Source organism: Mugil cephalus, chromosome 1 (genome assembly GCF_022458985.1).
Source record: "Mugil cephalus isolate CIBA_MC_2020 chromosome 1, CIBA_Mcephalus_1.1, whole genome shotgun sequence".
Classification (NCBI taxonomy): domain Eukaryota; kingdom Metazoa; phylum Chordata; class Actinopteri; order Mugiliformes; family Mugilidae; genus Mugil; species Mugil cephalus.
Genome location: NC_061770.1, coordinates 20,955,266 through 20,973,584, shown reverse-complemented (window position 1 = coordinate 20,973,584; position 18,319 = coordinate 20,955,266). Strand labels below are relative to the sequence as shown.

The following is an 18,319-nucleotide window of genomic DNA, read 5'->3' as shown; positions in this document are numbered from 1 at the left end:
CCTCGTTGTATCTGCTTGTGTCACTGCTGCAAACATTAAATCATAATTACTCTGTTTCAAGCCCATGTAAGAGTGTGTTTCCTGCTAGTTCAGTGTTCAAGTCTCTGCCTTTGATGGACCAGCATAAAGTTATCTATAAGGTGGGTGGTTGTGCTTCAACTAGCCAGCATGCAACATTCAAAGTCAATTAAATCACATTTCTTCTCTACTCTGATGCTCGGTTTGAACTTCAGTACATCATCTTGACCGTGACTACATGGTTAAATAAGCTGAGCTGCTGCCATTTAATTGGCTGGTTAGATATTGTAGTTAAAGGAGTAGGTGTACCTAATACGGTGGCTTTACTCTTTAACTTATTCCCACCAAAATAGACACCTTGACCCTCTACATCTATATTCGTCTTCAAATGTATTAAATGTAGAAGCTAAATGCTGAGTATCACATCCATCCTGCCACATGGTGCTACTACAAGATAAGGCCATTAGTATGAAGTGACAGTATAACCTTTCTGACATTATAATGTGTAGATGGAACTGATGTTTGTGTAACAATGTTAGCCACATACGTTGAGTTTATTATATTTTACTAATATATCATATAGAGTCTAATTAATGTGTCATAATTCGCCATAAATTAGCCACTTCTTTGTTTCACCGGATCTCCGTCTGTTCATATTAAACCTGAGCGCCCCTGACCGGAGCGTGCCTCCCTGCTCATGCGCGTTAAGAGCGCGCGTGTGGCCTTGGTGTCAGTCTAGAGCCTTCCCTCTATTGGCTGCGCTCATGACAGTTTGGACTCGCTCTGGACTTCTTTTAGCCTCTGATTAGCGGTATTCGTGCTTGCAAACACGCCCCCTCCCTCCCCCCTCTCCTCTCCTCTCCACTCTACTCTCCTCTTCTCCTCCTCCTCCTCCTCCTCTTCCTCCTCCTCTCTCACGTTTGACAGCGCTGCCTCTTTTTAACCCCTGCCACCGTGCGCTGCGCACTCATCGCCCTCTATCCAGCAGACTTTTTTAACTCTTCACTTCATTGAACCGGCTTGCGTGTGCGTGCTTGTGCTACTCTTCGGTGCATCGGCCAGATGGAGGACTACCACAAACCGGACCAGCAGACGGTGCAGGCGCTCAGGAACATCGCCAACCGACTCAGGATCAACTCCATTAAGGCGACAACTGCAGCAGGCAGCGGGTAAGACGCGAGAGATCGAGGGATCAAACCCAGCAGGACATTTACAGGACACAACAAAACAATGCGCCCAAGTGAATCGAGTGTTTTATTTTTCATTCATCCTTTTGAATGATGATTAATAGAAGTAAAGGATAAATGTGTAAGAAGTGCGCATGACTATTTCCTGAGGACTCACTGTTTGCAACACAGTGTGCAAGAGGACCGGCAGTGTATGCACGTCTATGTTTGGGTTTATTATCTTGCAGATAAATAATATCTCAACGTGGGACTATGCATGAAGCATAGATATATGTATCTGTGCGTAAAACTACTTTTGCGCAATTTACGCACTAGGTGTAAAGGGTTCAATTTATTCTCAATTTCTCATCTGCATGAGATTTTACTATTACGCTTAGTTCCTAGAAAAAAATATTAGTTTACAGCACACCACTCCCCCTCCGCTCCCATTATTAAATGGTGCCGATTTGGAGGTCCGGTCACAAACTGCTGCAGGTGCACGACAGCACTCCGCTCTCCCGTAAGCCCTTGCGTGCTCTGTGATCTGTTATATAACACGGGAGCAGAGAGGATGTCGAGCTGCGTGATCCCGTGCGACCTGGTGATCGGCGGCGGCCGAATAAATGCAACCTGCGCGACTTCGTGGTCCGGTGCAGTTTGTCACGCCATCGTGAAGCAGCCGGAATCAAATAAGATAGAAGACGTCCGGTGTGCAATTTCAAATTAAAACGCGCCGCAGTGGTTAAAGCTAAGAGGAAATACACAACAAAGGTGATCCACAGCAAAAATATTTTGTCTTACTTTTTCGAAGTTTGCGTAAAATACATTAGACTATAAAAACAACCCCACCGTTTTAACTTGTTTTATTACTTAAGAATTACTTAAGAATTTTAACCTCAAGCGCATCAGTTTCTAGTCGGGCTGCTTCTAAATCATAAAAAAATAAATCCACAAATGTAATTCTAGTAAACATAAACCACAGACAGAGCTGTAGAGATGTGCTCAACACAGAAACGAATCCTTTTACTCTGTTCAGGAATCATCCCCCATATGTTTAATTAATTATTTATTTAATATAAATGATTTATTTATCCATTGATTTAATCAGTTTCACATAATTAATTATTTAATCATTTATTTAATTTAAAATATTTATTCATTTGTTTGTATTATTTGATCACATTTTACTTTTCAGGAAACGCAGAAAAATGCCTCCACAAACGACGCGTGAGTGACGAGTCATTGGAATGTGCAAGAAATAAAAAGTGATTAATACATTGTCTTGACTTTCAGCAGCTTTGGACAAACACTCTGAATGATGGCTTTGTACTGTGGCTACACGTGTGTGCATGAGACTAAAAGAAAGAAATTGTGTTTGACAGAGAGACACTGACTGTGTGTTGAAGTCACTCTGACTCCTTACATAACCCTCAGACTACATCTGGCATGAATAAACCAAACAGATTAAAGTTGACCAGATTAGACAGACAGTCAGACTCAGTGTGTGACTGCTGCTTTCTCTCTTTCCTTTTTCACCCCCTCCTCTCCCCGTCCCGTCTCCGTCTATGTGTGGAGTATCTTCTGAACGTGGTTGTTGATTAGAATTGAGGAGGTGCGTCTGATTCCTCTTTCTCAGTGTTTTTTTTTTTTTTTTTGCAGTCATCCGACATCATGTTGCAGCGTGGCAGAGATCATGTCGGTGCTGTTCTTTCATTCCATGAAGTACCGACCTGAAGATCCTCGTAACCCGAACAACGACCGGTTTGTCCTCTCCAAGGTAACGTACAGGTGGCCGGGGCACAGAAACCTCTAATAGTGCGTCCAGTGTCCAAATAATTGACTCATATCCACTTTCCAATAAACAAAATATGTTTAAGACTATACACAGACAGCGCACTTTAGGAAGTAAAATGAAACTCTCACCTTTGACCCCTATGTCCTCAGGGTCATGCGGCTCCTGTGCTGTACGCCGTGTGGGCGGAGACAGGCTACCTGAAGGAGAACGAGCTCCTCAACCTCCGCAAGGTCGACTCCATCCTGGAAGGACACCCAGTGCCGGTGAGGTGACGTTCACACCTGCAGGAAGTTCAAACACAATCAGAAATGTGTCCACGTTTAGCATAGATTACCGTTAGTATCTTTGTTTACATGAGCAGCGAGTTCATTAAGCTGCTTCATGATATCTTTCACTGACTCTACGATCAGTGTTCGTGCTTGACTTTGCTTCTGGCGTCTTTACATCAGCGCAGGCATCTGCCAGTTTCTGCTGGCTGCGCTGCTTGCGGGCTGGATAAGCTTAAGGCATCTGAGAATCTTAAATAATTTAATCAACACAACTGAAGAAATATTTGTCACCAGATGAAGCCACGCTGGAATCTTAAAATATGCACATTTGTCTCGTTTTTCCTGCTAGACGGGAAACAGTCTGAACATCACTCGCACAAGCTGTGAGAAACAATCTAAATAAAAAACCTTTAAGTGATTTTTACCTTCTTCAAGTAAATGTCTTCTACCGAGTGTTCTAATGACGGTGTAACTCCTGACCCGCGTGAACACGGAAAACAAACGTAAGCATGCAGAAACGCGTTGACAAAGCTGTGCCTGTGCGACAGAGATGGTCTGTCCTCAGCTCCTTTCTTCTCTCCAAACATGAACGACACTGTGTTCACATGAACCCGGCGAGACTCAGACATGAGCGGCCAGACGCTGACGACAATCCGTCTGCTGTACTTCGTGCTTGGCTTGAGCTCTCGGTACAGTCTGAGGAGTAAGATGCATGTTTTGTGTGTGTGTGTGTGTGCATGCTAACAGAAGCAGCAGTTTGTGGATGTGGCCACTGGATCTCTGGGTCAGGGGCTGGGAGCGGCCTGTGGAATGGCCTACACTGGAAAATACTTTGACAAGGCCAGGTAACATACACAAAATCACACTCTACATACATATATACACTCGCGCAAAATGAACACAGCCTCATTCGGGGACCCTCTTAACGTGCAAACATTTGCAGGAGCATGGCAGCCTAGCTCGCGTCTGCACACATTAACGTAGACTGTGTGAAATTATGCATGACATGATGTATGCTGCAGCGATCTGTGCAGACATGTGACATTTCAGCCCGGAGCTTTGGATCAAACCCTCCCTGACAAGCTGGGTCTGTGTCGACATTTGGGCGGCCACTCAGAGTTAAGAGAGCTGACCTCAGATCTGATCAAGAATTAAGGTTTATTTGCAAAGTAGGTGGAATCTGAATTCAGAAATAAACAGATCAGTGTAATTTGATTTGAAGTAAAACCGTACCAAATTACGCTACGATTTATTCCGCACACATTTCTTTATCGTTCAAATTTGTTCACGCAACATTTTAACGAGCCTGCAGAGCAGTTTGCTCAGCTGAATGTTCGCCCATCTGAATCACTCCACGTGTGTTTCCTTTGTTCTGGTGTGATCTAGAAATGACCACATGGATTTCAGTCCGACAATAGACAGATAGAGCTGTGTGGGCTGTGATAGGCCACAACACATTCCAGACACGTCATTAAAATGGATATGATGCACAATGATCAGAAATCTGGATTCAGGGCCTTACTCTATGCATTTAATTGCAGACAGAACAGAAGGAGGTTGTGTCGGAGGCATTTCTTTTGCACAAAACGAGCGGTCAGGGAACGGCGCAGTTGATCTCGCTCTCTAGCGCTCTGCTTTCTGTGTGCACCCGATTGTTTCTGCTCTAATAATCACACATGCAAAAGCACAGTTCCTCCCTTGTTTCTCTGGATCACCCACTTTCCTCATCTTTCATCCTAAAAAATATACATAAAAAAAGAACAATATACCATGCAGTGCCTCTGCTGCATCAGTAGACAATACTCTATGCACCGTGCATGCAGTGCTACGCCTGATTGTGCATGCACCGTGAAGCTTAGAGCAGCATGTCAAGCTAATTCACTGCAACACTGAAGGCTATATCTCTGGTTTCATAACAAAAACTGCTGAATAGCAACTATATCCACCACAGGCACACATGCACACACAACCTAAGCTGCAGGATAAACTAAAGAATGTCTCTCGGAGTGGAGCAGCAAGCTCCTCCGGATTACGCCTGCACTACAAACAGACCGCTCAGCTTCTCAGAGGGTGTGTTTTATTAAAAAATGATACGCGGATGAACCCGTCCAATACGCTTACCAGCGGCACAAGAGACGAGAGCAAATAAATAACCGGCTGTTCACTGAGCCGTGCTTCAGCACTGTGAGGCTGCGGACGTGAACGTGAGATCACTGGATCGAACATGTGCAGAGCTGCTGCTCACGCTCATTAAAGATATTAACTGAAGAACTCTTTTCTTCTTCGCGATGGCAGGATGTAAAGGTCTTGTTGATGCAATTAGAGGGAAGTGCACTGGACGGGTTTGGGCAGTGAGTCAGGAGAGGTATCACCTTGTCTCCATCTGTTATCTCACAACACACCTTCCTAGGGATTAGTTTACTTCACCGGTACCTGCTCCAGTTGAGTTACACACGGTTTTAGGTCAGGAGTACGGATATTTTGGCCAGTCTTCACTTTCCACCACCCCATCAAACGGCTCCTTTCAGGTAAAGGACACTGGATACTCTCATGTGTCACTTTATTAGGTACACTACAACAACAAATGCTTTCTAACATAACATTTCTTGCACTAAACCTTACCGTCATGACAGAGTCAGATTAGGGGCCGGGGCTATAGAGAAAGCTTTATATCATATGCAGACATGTTTTACCAAAAACAAAATGAACTTCTGAAATCTTTTGATTCTGGATGTCGGCTTCATGACACTGCTCCTGTGTCTCTGAGTTCATTGCCAGGCGTCAGAATTAATTAAGGAATTAACAGAGCCACGTCTGCCTGATGGTATTGTGTGGTGGATGGGAACCTAATAATCTAAAGTGAAACAATTAAAAATGCATCTTGATGCAGGGTAGTAACTGTCACCTCATAAATGTTCATACTGAAGACAGATACTTGACTACTTGTTTAACTTAAAGGTAAAATATATAAATAAATACGGACTGTAGGAATTATACGTCTGAATAAAAGAAGAGTGACTAAACAAACCGAACTGTTTCTGTATGTAATTTGTAATGTAAAATGTAATTTTTTACTGTATGTGTCTCAAGTTTAATATATTTAATTATGCAACTCACTTATTCTCAGTTAAAGATTTTCCAAAATCATATCTAGGTCCTTTATAAAAATCTTATTTTAACTTTAGTTTGCTTGTATAAAAGGTTTAGATACGTTTAACACGATCTGACAGTTTGTCAGTTTTTGGTTTCACATGAGAAGGTGGCGCGTTTCAGACCTGAAGGCATTAGAGATCAGTTTAACAGGTTCCTCGTCTGATTCCTCCCCTTCAGGGCTTAAATCTCTTTTCTCTCTATTCTCTCCATTTCCAACATCCATGGAATTCCTCTCATCCTTTCTTCTCTCTCTCTCTCTCTCCCTCTGTCTGTCTGTCTCTCCCCTCTCGAGTGTTTTGTCTTCACACTCGGGGTTGGAATGCGTGTTGTAATGCAGCGTGTCTCAGCCCATCTTCCCGTTTTAATGACAACGAGCCTATTTGACTGGAAAGCTGTCACGAGCGGTTACGCCACAGGAGCAGCCAGTGAGGACGCTCGGTCGGAGGGTGGCGGGAGGACGGGGGTTGTGTTGGTGTGTTTTAGGTGTGAGGGTCAGCTGTCACATCGATCCCTATAGGAGGAATCAGAGGAGTTGCCAGGGGTGAATAATGTCGCTAACATGGAAAAAATGCCCCCCCTCTCCTCCCTCTCTCTCTTCATCTCCACCTGTGTGACTGTAGAAGCTCTGAATTCACCAAACATTTAATCCCTCTCTGTTCGTAGCTATCGCGTGTTCTGCCTGTTGGGTGATGGAGAGTTGTCAGAGGGCTCGGTGTGGGAGGCCATGGCCTTCGCCTCCTACTACCAGCTAGACAACCTGGTGGCCATCCTGGACATCAACCGGCTGGGTCAGAGCGACCCGACTCCACTGCAGCACCACGTGGAGAAGTACCAGCGACGCTGTGAGGCTTTTGGGTGAGCAGGGGGAGTCAGAGGGCAAGATGTTTGAGCCGGTTTTACTGTCTGAGGCAAGTCTTTGTTCTTCAAGTATCAAAAAAAAAAAAAAAAGACAGTTCCTCCAATTCCAAGTGAGTATCTGGTCGATGTTCCAATAAGACCCCAACCCACCGGTGACCATTTAGAGCGGGGGTCTTCAACGTTTTCAGGCCAAGGACCCAAAAACTGATGGCGAGATTAAGTAGGGACCTCCTACCTACTGTACACTACAGACTAAAAGTCACAACTTCAGTGCAAAATTAAATAAAAAAAATAAAAAAATCACAGCATTATTCACTTTTTAACTCTTTGGCTTTTGAGAGTCTGCATACAAACATCTCATGTGGAACGAATGCCTCGTATATGTCTAAGCAGAACTCAAATACCTCATAACTATAGTAAAAATGTCTTCTGATCGGTTACTCTTTACATAATAATCATATTTATTTTAATACCAATGAAACTATGATCTTTTATGTACAAATTTGATCTTGCTTCCAAACTTGTGGCCTGTGATGTACGTCTCAAGCTTCTTATATTTAATGTATTTAATATGTAACTTGTTCAGTCTCAGTTAAAGACTTTCAAAATTCATATTTAGGTCCTTTATTAAGTCTTATTTTAACGTTTACTTGTATAAAAGGTTTATATCAATGAACAATTATGTCACTCAATGTTCCTCTTGAGCAAAACACTACATTTGTTCCTGCAGTGCAGACAAAGGGGGTTCAAAGTTGTTGTGGTCCAAAAAAATATTGACTGTAGGAAATGTAAATCTGAATAATAAAGAATGTAACAGGAGAAAGCGCCTCTTACTCAATGTGAAGCAAAATGGAATTACTTTTTAACTTCATAACACTGAGCTATGTTTATTTTAACAATTTAAATATTTGAAACCTGTATTGCAATTTAACTTTAACACAGAGACCTCAGAGGGTAGGAAATGAATAAATGAATAAATCAGCTCATAAAATGTAAAGGAGGAGAAGGCAGTTAACTTGGAGATTCAGATGGATCCAGGAGGATTGGGACCTTAGTTAAATGTTTGATCTTCTCTGTTTTTTTTTTGCAGGTGGCATGCCATCATAGTGGACGGCCACAGTGTGGAGGAGTTATGTAAAGTGCTGAGTCAACCCCGCCACCAGCCGCTCGCCATCATTGCCAAAACCATTAAGGGCAAAGGGATCCCAGGTACAGTGGTGAATCAGAGAATGCAAAGTCAGATATGAATGCAACAAAGCAGGATTAAAAGTCAACAACATTTCTCTAAATGATGACTGGTCGAAACAACTAACTGTGATAAATAGATTTGTCAAAAGTGTTTTTTACTGCCCTAAGAACCCACCATCATCACAGAGAGGCCCTAAACTCACTGGACATAATCCCGGCAACGCTTCAGTGCTTTAGCTGCTGCAGCTCAGTAATCCCTCAGAATGTGTAGGATTCACTCCCAGCTATGCTCCATTGTACTGGTGCTGTGATAAGCCTTAGGCGGAGTGTGTGTGTGTTTAACAGCATATGTCTTTGTTTAAATGTTAATATAGCAGATAATGCGTGTGTGTGTTGTTATAAACCTGTGGCCTCTCAGTTCTAATCTTTGACCTCTGAAGTAGCTTGTTGTCACCCACTGGAGGGGAAGATTGTTATGACTGTGGCAGATGGTTGTGTCTTATGCGTCTTCACATGTGCACCTGCAGGATTGCGCTTTATTGTGAAATAATCCACTGCAAAATTTTTTGGACTCTCGCATTCTCAGCTCAGTCAAATCTTCCACCCGTTTCCTTCCTTAAAAGCTCTACCGTGGGATGTAACGTTTTATAAGAGAATGATGAAAAATATTTATCTTCAATTCCTTTCAGTGGCTGAGGACAAGATGGCGTGGCACGGTAAACCCCTGCCCAAAGACATGGCAGACAGCGTGATCAAGGAGCTGCAGAGCCGCATCATGAGCTGCAACAAGCGCCTCTATCCTGCCGCACCCAACGAGGACACGCCGCCCGTCAGCCTCCGCAACATCCGAATGCCGAGTGCACCCAGCTACAAAGCTGGAGACAAGGTGAGGATGTCTCCAACGCGCTCTTAACTTAAACACTGAATAAATAAATAAGTGTCTGACTGATGTTTCTCTGTTTTCGTCCCCGTGTAACCAGATTGCTACGAGGAAGGCGTACGGCATGGCTCTGGCTAAGCTGGGCCGTTACAACGAGCACGTGGTGGCGATGGACGGAGACACCAAGAACTCCACCTTCTCTGAGCTCTTTAAAAACGAACACCCCAACCGCTACGTGGAGTGTTACATTGCAGAGCAGAACATGGTGAGAAAGAAAGATGACCCGCACGTGTTAGGCGTATGTGAAGGCATTATAATCTTATAGTTAGATAACCAAGAAGATAACCTGGTGTGTCCTACGAGGAGAAACAGTTGGGTGAAGAGCACGTCTCCAGGGTGCATCTTCTCCTTCTTTTTCTGCAACTTGCAACGCATCTTTTCAGCTTATAAATAAAAATACTGGTTTCTACACGTAGATCAAACTGAACATGTTGTTCATACGCACACAGCTATAAATGCCTAAACCCACTAATTTGTCCCATAATAAAGATCAACAATGAGATAAAAATAGAACAGAATAAACAATATGCAAGTATTGGCATATATACAAAAAAAGCATTGAACTGCAATAAAAAGTAATTGGATTGTAACAAAAGCATTAAATTGCAAACAGATAAGGATTGTCGGATATTATATTACATACAGAGTAAATAGTGAATGGTGAGAGTGTTGAACCTTGAGTGTTCATTATGGAGCCGAACAGCAGCAGGAAGGCTCCACAATGCTCCAATTGCACAACAATTAAAGCTTGAAAACAGCAAGAACATAGTGTTGAAGGGATGTTAAAACTATCTCTGAACCAACGTTAAATGCAACACAACCAACTGTTTTAATTAGTCCCTGAATCTGAATAAAATCCAGGAGTTAAATTCCCTCTAACACGCTACATCTTAGCTATTCTCATCAGGTAAACGATATAAACAGGCTAATGCAAAGTAGGTTAATTAGATCCTTAACTCTCTCACTTACTTTAGTGCCGCCAACATTTGTTAATTACCACTGATCAGAAGGTGTAGTTGAGGACACAACTACCTGCCTTTCTTTATACAAACACACATTTTGTTCCCCTGCAGGTGAGCGTGGCGATGGGCTGTGCCGTGCGAGACCGTAACGTGGTGTTCGCCAGCACCTTCGCCACCTTCTTCACCCGAGCCTACGACCAGCTCCGCATGGCCGCCATCTCTGAGAGCAACATCAACCTCTGTGGCTCCCACTGCGGCGTCTCCATCGGTCAGTTCGTCCCACCAGTTTTTATTTATTTATAGATTTTATACATTAAACTCACAGGAACAGGATGTGGTGTTTATTGCAGGTGGTGATATTAGTGATTATTGCATATTAGAGCACGTTTTGTTCCGATGAAGGAATATTTTGAAGATGTTTTCACCGTGTTTTTTTTTTTTATTTATTACCTATATGGTTGATAATTCAATCATTTCAAAGTCTGCTCCATATTAACTAATCACAGCCTCACTTTTTAGCAAGTGATCAAAGAAGCTGCACACTTTTCCTTCTCACTTTTTTTTTTGTTTAGTGTCACTGCAGTGAGTTTTTATTGGTTTTACTCCCCTGGATGCTAAACCCAACCCATGATATTTTGTCATTCACATCCCTCTCCTGGTGTCAGCACTCCTCCTGTCCTCCCTTCCCCTCTCTGTCCCTGTGTCTTGGACCTGATGACAGAGCAGCCTCACTCCTCTTCCTCTTCCTTCTCCTCCTTCCCTTTCTCCTCCTCCTCCTCCTCCTCAGGTACATTGCATGGCCACATTCACAGACTGAATGCACGCCCAGTCTACCTACTGTAATTTATTTTCCCTGCCGACAGTAAATATGTTTCAGTTTTACTTTTACCTGACGTCTTTGTTGGTGCTGTGGTGTTTGTGGTATATTTAGGTGAGGATGGACCCTCTCAGATGGGTCTGGAGGACCTGGCCATGTTCAGAGCCATCCCCACGGCAACCGTCTTCTACCCAAGCGACGGCGTCTCCACTGAGAAGGCTGTGGAGCTGGCTGCCAACACAAAGGTTACAATACTGACCTTTAATAACACGTTAAATATGTGATTTTATCATTAAAGTAGATGTAGGTCGGTAATTTTCGTATTTGTTCTAGGGTTTGTGTTTTATTCGAACAAGCCGCCCAGAGAACAACATCATCTACAACTGCAACGAAGACTTCCATGTTGGACAGGCTAAGGTGAATAGCAGCAGCAGCAGCAGCAGCAGCAGTCAACCATCGACGTATCGCAAGTATCACTGAGTCCACGTAAACGTTCACATCTTCTCTTCCCTCTCAGGTTGTGTATAAAACCAATGACGACCATGTGACGGTGATCGGGGCCGGAGTGACTCTGCATGAGGCTCTGGCTGCTGCTGAAATCCTGAAGAAAGGTGGGAAGCTAATCCGCTCCAGTATAATAATACTACTAATACTACTGATAATAATATTAATAGTAAAATAATACATTGTGCTTTATTTCCCACCCGTCAGAGAGAATTAACATTCGCGTGATCGACCCGTTCACCATCAAACCCCTGGACTCCAAGACCATCATCGACAACGCCAGGGCCACCAGAGGACGCATCATCACTGTGGAGGACCACTACTACGAAGGTGACACGGGAAAATGGGCCCAAAAAAAAACCATGCAAATTGTTCCCATATTTTTATTTTCTATTGTTTTATCTAGATTTGCCAGTGTCATAAAATGCTAGAAATGTACAATTACAAGTGGCAAAAAAAAAATAATTCTGGACATAATGTAAGATTTTAGATCCACGTGGACGTCATCTATGTGGAAGTGAGTCATATTTAATAAATATGTGCTTTTACTACAGGTTCAAATGTCTGGATTAGAAAGAAATCCTCACCCAACTATACTGTATGACACATATCTACATTTATGTTCTGCAAACATTATTAAATTATATACAGGCATTTTATAATCGCGTGTTCACTTAAAGTCGCTTTTGTTTAGACTCCGTAACATCAGCAGTAGAGCTTCAACTAGCAGGAATAAGGACGATTGTCAGGGAGCTGCTTGTGCATCCACTCATGAATAAAAAAGCCCTGAGGTCTTTCTGCAGATAGAGGGAAAAGCCCGATGAGAAGAGGAAGAGGGACATGCAAGAGACCACGGATAAAGGCTGCGGTTGTGATGAGAGAGGTTAAGATGAGGAAAAGGTTCAATACATTAAAAACCACATATATGACGGTGAAGGGAGGGAGGAGGTGGGGTTGAAGAGGAGGAGCCTGTCAGCGTCCCTTAAATTCAGATCAGGCCTTTGGGCTCAAGCTGACCTACATTCAGTACCAGTAAGACAAAAAAAAAAAAGAAATCTGCCAAATGTTGCATCTTCTTTCTTCTCCTCTTATTTCTCTATATGTTTTTAAAATGTATCTACTATTTCCATCCTTTGATTCAACTTCTGGCCATCGGTAAAACAACTGTTTTTTTATGCTTTTTAGCAACAACCTAGAAATCATCAGTAATGTCTTTTAAAAAGCATGGATGTCACCAGAGGGTCTAATCTGGCCCTGCGGAAAGCTAAATTTAAGACATTAGCTGCAATTTTTCAATAAAAGTAATTAGCTATCAATAATTTGTCCACCAGGTTGAACGGTTTTCAACACTGAGACTCAGTATTAAATCGGAAATGACAGCAATCTTCCGAAATTGCACTATTTTTTTTCTTGAGAAATTTCAGGATAGCTTTTTATTATGCTGTTATGTTACTACTGTGGCCCACTTGAGATCAGATTGTGCTGTAAGTACCATGTATAATAATTATTTTGTTCTGCTGAATTAATGCAGTAAATCTCCACTTTATGTGGTCAAAATAATTCCTGACCACCTCCAAATTGTCATCTTGAGCGATTGTATGATGCGTCCTGGGTGTGTTCACACCTGGACTTGGCCACTTGTGATCAGATTGCTCAGTTAACCAGGTCCAGAGACGGCCACAGACAGACTTCAGAAACTGGACGCAACTTTAAAGGAGGGTGAAAATATGACAGGTGTGAGTTGCCCAAGGAGTTGTGAAGAGATTGCATGTGATAGAAAGATGGAAATCATGAAATACAGAATAAAAAAAAAAAAAAAAAAAACAATTAGAGACATGAATCTTGTGTGCTTTACATGAACTAACCCTACAATCCTGATCCTGATTCCTCAGGTGGTCTCGGTGAGGCAGTTTGCTCTGCGGTGGTGAACGAGACCGGCTTCACCGTCCACCGTCTGGCGGTCTCCCAGGTCCCCCGGAGCGGGAAGCCCCACGAGCTCCTCCGGATTTTCGGCATCGATCGCGATGCCATCGCTCAGGCAGTCCGTAAGTTGCTCAGCAGCTCTGCCAACGCCAAGTAAGACGGCTCCCGAGAGCGACAGCAGCTTGAACAACCTGGTAAATGACTCTGTGGTTAACTGGCGAACACCATAGAGACGACAAATAAACCGACACAGGACAGAGGGGTAGCGCTTCTGGCCACTCACGCTCTCCTCCACTTGAAACAAAATCCTAAAAATAAAATGTTTTTTCTCTGTCATCAATGTGGTCTGATCCCCCCCCCCACCAACCAACCAACCCCAGATGTTTACCTTATCATTTAGTGAGTTCAGTAAACACACCTCCTCCCCTTCACTCACACAGATGTCCACAACTCCACCCTCTAGTCCATTCCTGCCTCCGTGAGAAAGTTCTGGTGCTGCTGTAGTTTCAATGGTTTGGAGTAAACTCGAGTATTTTTTTCATATTTTCTGTGGAAATCCCGCCCCCCCCCCTCCCCTCACCTATTGGGCTCAGCGTTTTGAACGTCTGCACCCAGTTTGACTTTGTAAATCCCACCCCGGTAGAGCCAGCAGGGTGTGGAGAAACGGGTCTGTTTGCGCACTGACTGTTTTTAACCCTTTTGACTTGGATGGGACTGTTTCACACCAATAAAGGGATCGTTTCTTCACAATACTCGTGTGTGATGTGTTTACTGTAGGCTACGGGAGCAAGGCATGGGTCAGATGTTACAAGTGTTCAACATCATCTTGAACATCATCTTGATTTCCCACAGAAATTCAATAGTTAAAACACTGTGGTCAATTACACTGTCATGCTAATATTAGAATTTGAAAGTCAGATTATTTAGGTTAGCATACTTAGGTTAGCATATTAAACCATGCAACATGTTACAGAGCAGGAATGTCACATTTAGCATCATCAGCATCCTGTTGGCATGCTAATATTCACATATAGATGAACCCAATTTAAGAGCATTAACAACTTGTTAGCATATTAATATTCACATGTAATATAACCCAATTTGTAAGCCTTAGCAAAATGTTAACCTAATGTTCACATGTAGCTCATCCTGAATCCTAAATAAAATAAAATAAAATAGCTCATCCTAAATAATTAACAGAATCACATGTAATATAACACCATTTGTAAGCTAACAGGTTAATGTTTCATGTTGCTCAACCTAATTTAACAGAATTAGCTAGCGTGCTAACATTCACATGCAAATGAACCTTATTTAAGAGCATTAGCAACATGTTAGCATATTAATATTTGCATGTAATATAACCTATTAGCAAAAATTTTAGCAGGCTAACATTCGCATGTAGTTCAACCTTATTTAATATACTTAGCATCATGTTAGCGTGCTAGTATCACACATAGTTCAAACTTGTTTAAGGGCATTAGCAACATGTTAGCATGCTAATAATCACATAAAGTTTGTTATGTGTTATACTAGTATTCACACGTTAACAGAATTAGCAACACATTAGCGTGCTAATATTCACATGCAGGCATTAGCGACATGTTAGCATGTTCAAATTAAATTCAGACGTAGCTTAGCTTAGATTGACAGAATTGGAAACATGTAAGCGCGTTAGTTATTCATATTTATATTGCTCAAACTAATTTAACAGGCCATGTTTACATGCCAATTTTTACATAAATCACAGCTCAACTATTAGCGTTGATTGATTGATTGATTACAATTAATAAGCTCAATCAATTCAAAAAGCATTAGCGACATTGTATCGAAGTAATTTTCGCACACCTGATTTTCTTTAACCTGATTTAACAAGATTAGCAACATGAATTTAACACCATTAAAAACATGCAAGAAAGCCAATACTTACATATAGCTAACCTAACATTTAACAGCATTGGCGATATGTTAGCATGCTAAATAGTTCATCCTCACTTAGCAACATTCATTCTTAATTTTGGGTGTATGTAGCCGTATAATACAAATATATCAGATTTAGTGGATGTTTTCCGTTGAGAAAGTTTCTCACCTCATTTTTTTCTGATGCCAAAAGTTCATACCTCTTTAATTTCTAAGTTTCTGGAGGATTTTTTCCCACAGTGCCATGTTTGACAGGGGGGGAAAACAAAGCCCTCATTAATATTATTAGCAACACCTGAGCTTTTCCTGCAATTACAAGTCAACATGCCTGCTTTGGCTGAATAGTGACAACAGGTAACCAGTTAGGGGATAATGGGAATGAGTCTACAGTGAAGTAGGAAGTAAATCAATTGCATGAGGTCTTTTATTGAATGATGTGCACTGTTGGCCTGAGCTCCACCTTCAACACAATGTGTGGCAGTACAAGTTTTAAGTGGCCTGGTGACTATAGGATCATTCAGGCCCACTGCCACAGTGTCTCATGCATATTTAATGTGTGTTAATAATTAAAACGCTCATTGAAAGATTCACTCAGGCTGTCTTATGCACCTGCATCTAAAAGATCCACTCAACTTGGTGTTTGCTTTTATTTAATTTAAGTAAACATACATGATAAAATTGCTCTTACTGTTACATGAGAGAAAATAGTTTGCGGTATTCATTTCTCAATAGAGTTTTAATATTGAACTGACCACATGTGACTGGGTGTTGTGGATGAATGAATATTTTATTTATGAATTTTATTTATGGACTTGTTCCACTTCTTTAACTGTCTTGCCTTACCGAACGTTAGCATCAAACGTCTTTCATTTATTCGGCAACTGAGCAGGAAATCCATTAAATGAACAAGTTAATTTTCACTCTGTGGCACTGATTTATTCTGTATGCAAAACAGATTTCTTTGCCAGTTCATTAGGTACAGCAGTGAAAAGAAATGTATTCTAATGAAACAATCCTGCATTAAATCTTATCTTCATTAAGGTTATAATATTCAGGTTTTAAGTAGTAGTGAACTGTATTTTCTTGTACCGACCTCTATCCTCCAAAATGATCGTCCAGGATTACAGTGCATTTGTTTTCACTAGTGTACCTAATGAACCGGCAAGTAAACTTAAATGAAAAATCTGGTTTTAAATATCAAATAGCAGTGACTGTGATAAAGAGTCAGGTAGTGTACAAATAAGACTGAGTGCACTAGCTTCTTGTACTTCACAATCCTACAACGACCTGTACACTGAACTCCAGCTGGTGATAGAGGACCTCAGTAGATTGTCTGTGATATTTAGGACACCCTATGACCCCCCACTCCTATAGCTCAGCAGGGGTCTGTCTGCCTGGTCTTTGAGGTGGACAGCTGTAGGAAGAAAAGTAAAGCGGAGTGACAGATTGCGTGCATGCATTTACAGTATGTGTGTGCGACACACACATCGCAGTCCATATGAACACACGTGGAGCAGCTCACATGCCTCCTCTCAAACTCAGCCACTGCACCTTGAAACTGCACACATGCTGTATATGCAAATAAGCATAAAGCATAAGTTGGTTGCGTACGGCCTGTATATGAACACACACACACACACTATCAAATATGTGTTCCCCCATCAAAACAACACAACGCAGGCTGTCACGGTATCTCACTGTTCATTCATAAAAGTGTGTTCCCATCTAGTAAATTAAATCTAAACAATAAATGGGGGGGGCTTAGCATTTCTGTAACATATGCGTTTGCATATCATTTCTCGCCTTTTTCTCATCATCTGTAGGGACAGACGGTGCTAGAGGGTTTCCCACTTCCTTCCACTTCACTGACCCCCCCACAACCCTGCACCACGCTCACTCACACACAAATAAACACACACCTTTGTATGGCTATCTTTGTGAGGACATCAACTGACATAAGGCTTTCCCCAAGCCCCTAAATATCTCAACAAAGTGCCTAACGCTAATCCTTACCCTAATTGTAAGCTTTACCCTAAAACCGAGTCTTAACCTTTTAAAGAAGTCAAGTGCCGACCACTTGCACAAATGTCCGCACTCCAATGGTGTAAAGCTCAAACTGGTCCTCGGAAAGATAGCTATATGAGACCGTACACACTCATCTCAGACACAAAGGAATATCAATGTACGGTACGCTGTCGCATGATATCATGTTAAATATTGACTACATCGACATTATCTTAAAGTAAATGTCATTGTAATGACTGAGTTATTCAGCAGCACCGTAAATCTTTGTGGCTTGGCGATATCCCAAAGATATCATTGGACAGAGTCTTTATATGGCCAGATATCACAAAGACGGAGGTGGAGAACATGTTATTGTGATTTGGATTATGTGTCTTTAATAAAAGTCAACCCTGAGCAAACAAAGCAATATGACATTGTACACATTCCTATTGCTTTTACGTTAAACTGATTTAACTTTAATCTTAAATTATAAAGGAGGTGTCTTTTATTTGGTCATTTAAAAAAAAAAAAAATTATTATCTTAGACAATGACAATTGTGAAATCTCTGATCTTAATCATACTGGTCTGTTTATTCTACCGTCTGTGCATCTTGATGAAATTCAACTCAAGCCTGAACAAGGAGATTTTCCTAGAGGCTCGTCAGTAATGTCAGTAATGCACCAAAAGAAAGAACAGAATAAAATAGAAGTTATTATATAATAAAACATGTGCTCCGTCTGTTTCACTGCAAAGTTATTCCACATAGGGACAGATTTGCATGTGTATTTATGTACTTGCCAA

General features: G+C 41.8%; 1 protein-coding gene and 1 long non-coding RNA gene across 2 annotated transcripts; one reads left to right on the top strand and one right to left on the bottom strand.

Annotated features, from left to right (window-relative positions):
• The first annotated feature begins 925 nt into the window (after positions 1 to 925).
• On the top strand, positions 926 to 14,345 carry LOC125024131 (transketolase-like). The gene is made up of 14 exons (XM_047611825.1): positions 926 to 1,187; positions 2,844 to 2,961; positions 3,129 to 3,242; positions 3,996 to 4,093; positions 7,065 to 7,256; positions 8,350 to 8,468; positions 9,137 to 9,333; positions 9,428 to 9,592; positions 10,461 to 10,617; positions 11,281 to 11,411; positions 11,500 to 11,583; positions 11,684 to 11,777; positions 11,878 to 12,000; positions 13,563 to 14,345. Exons 1-14 carry the CDS (start codon positions 1,081 to 1,083, stop codon positions 13,748 to 13,750), a joined length of 1,887 nt encoding a protein of 628 aa, XP_047467781.1. The 5' UTR covers positions 926 to 1,080; the 3' UTR covers positions 13,751 to 14,345.
• On the bottom strand, positions 2,943 to 11,379 carry LOC125024141. The gene is made up of 3 exons (XR_007114704.1): positions 11,239 to 11,379; positions 3,108 to 3,260; positions 2,943 to 3,034 (listed from the first exon to the last, which is right to left on the bottom strand). It is a non-coding gene; the product is annotated as an uncharacterized LOC125024141 (long non-coding RNA).
• Positions 14,346 to 18,319: the final 3,974 nt, after the last annotated feature.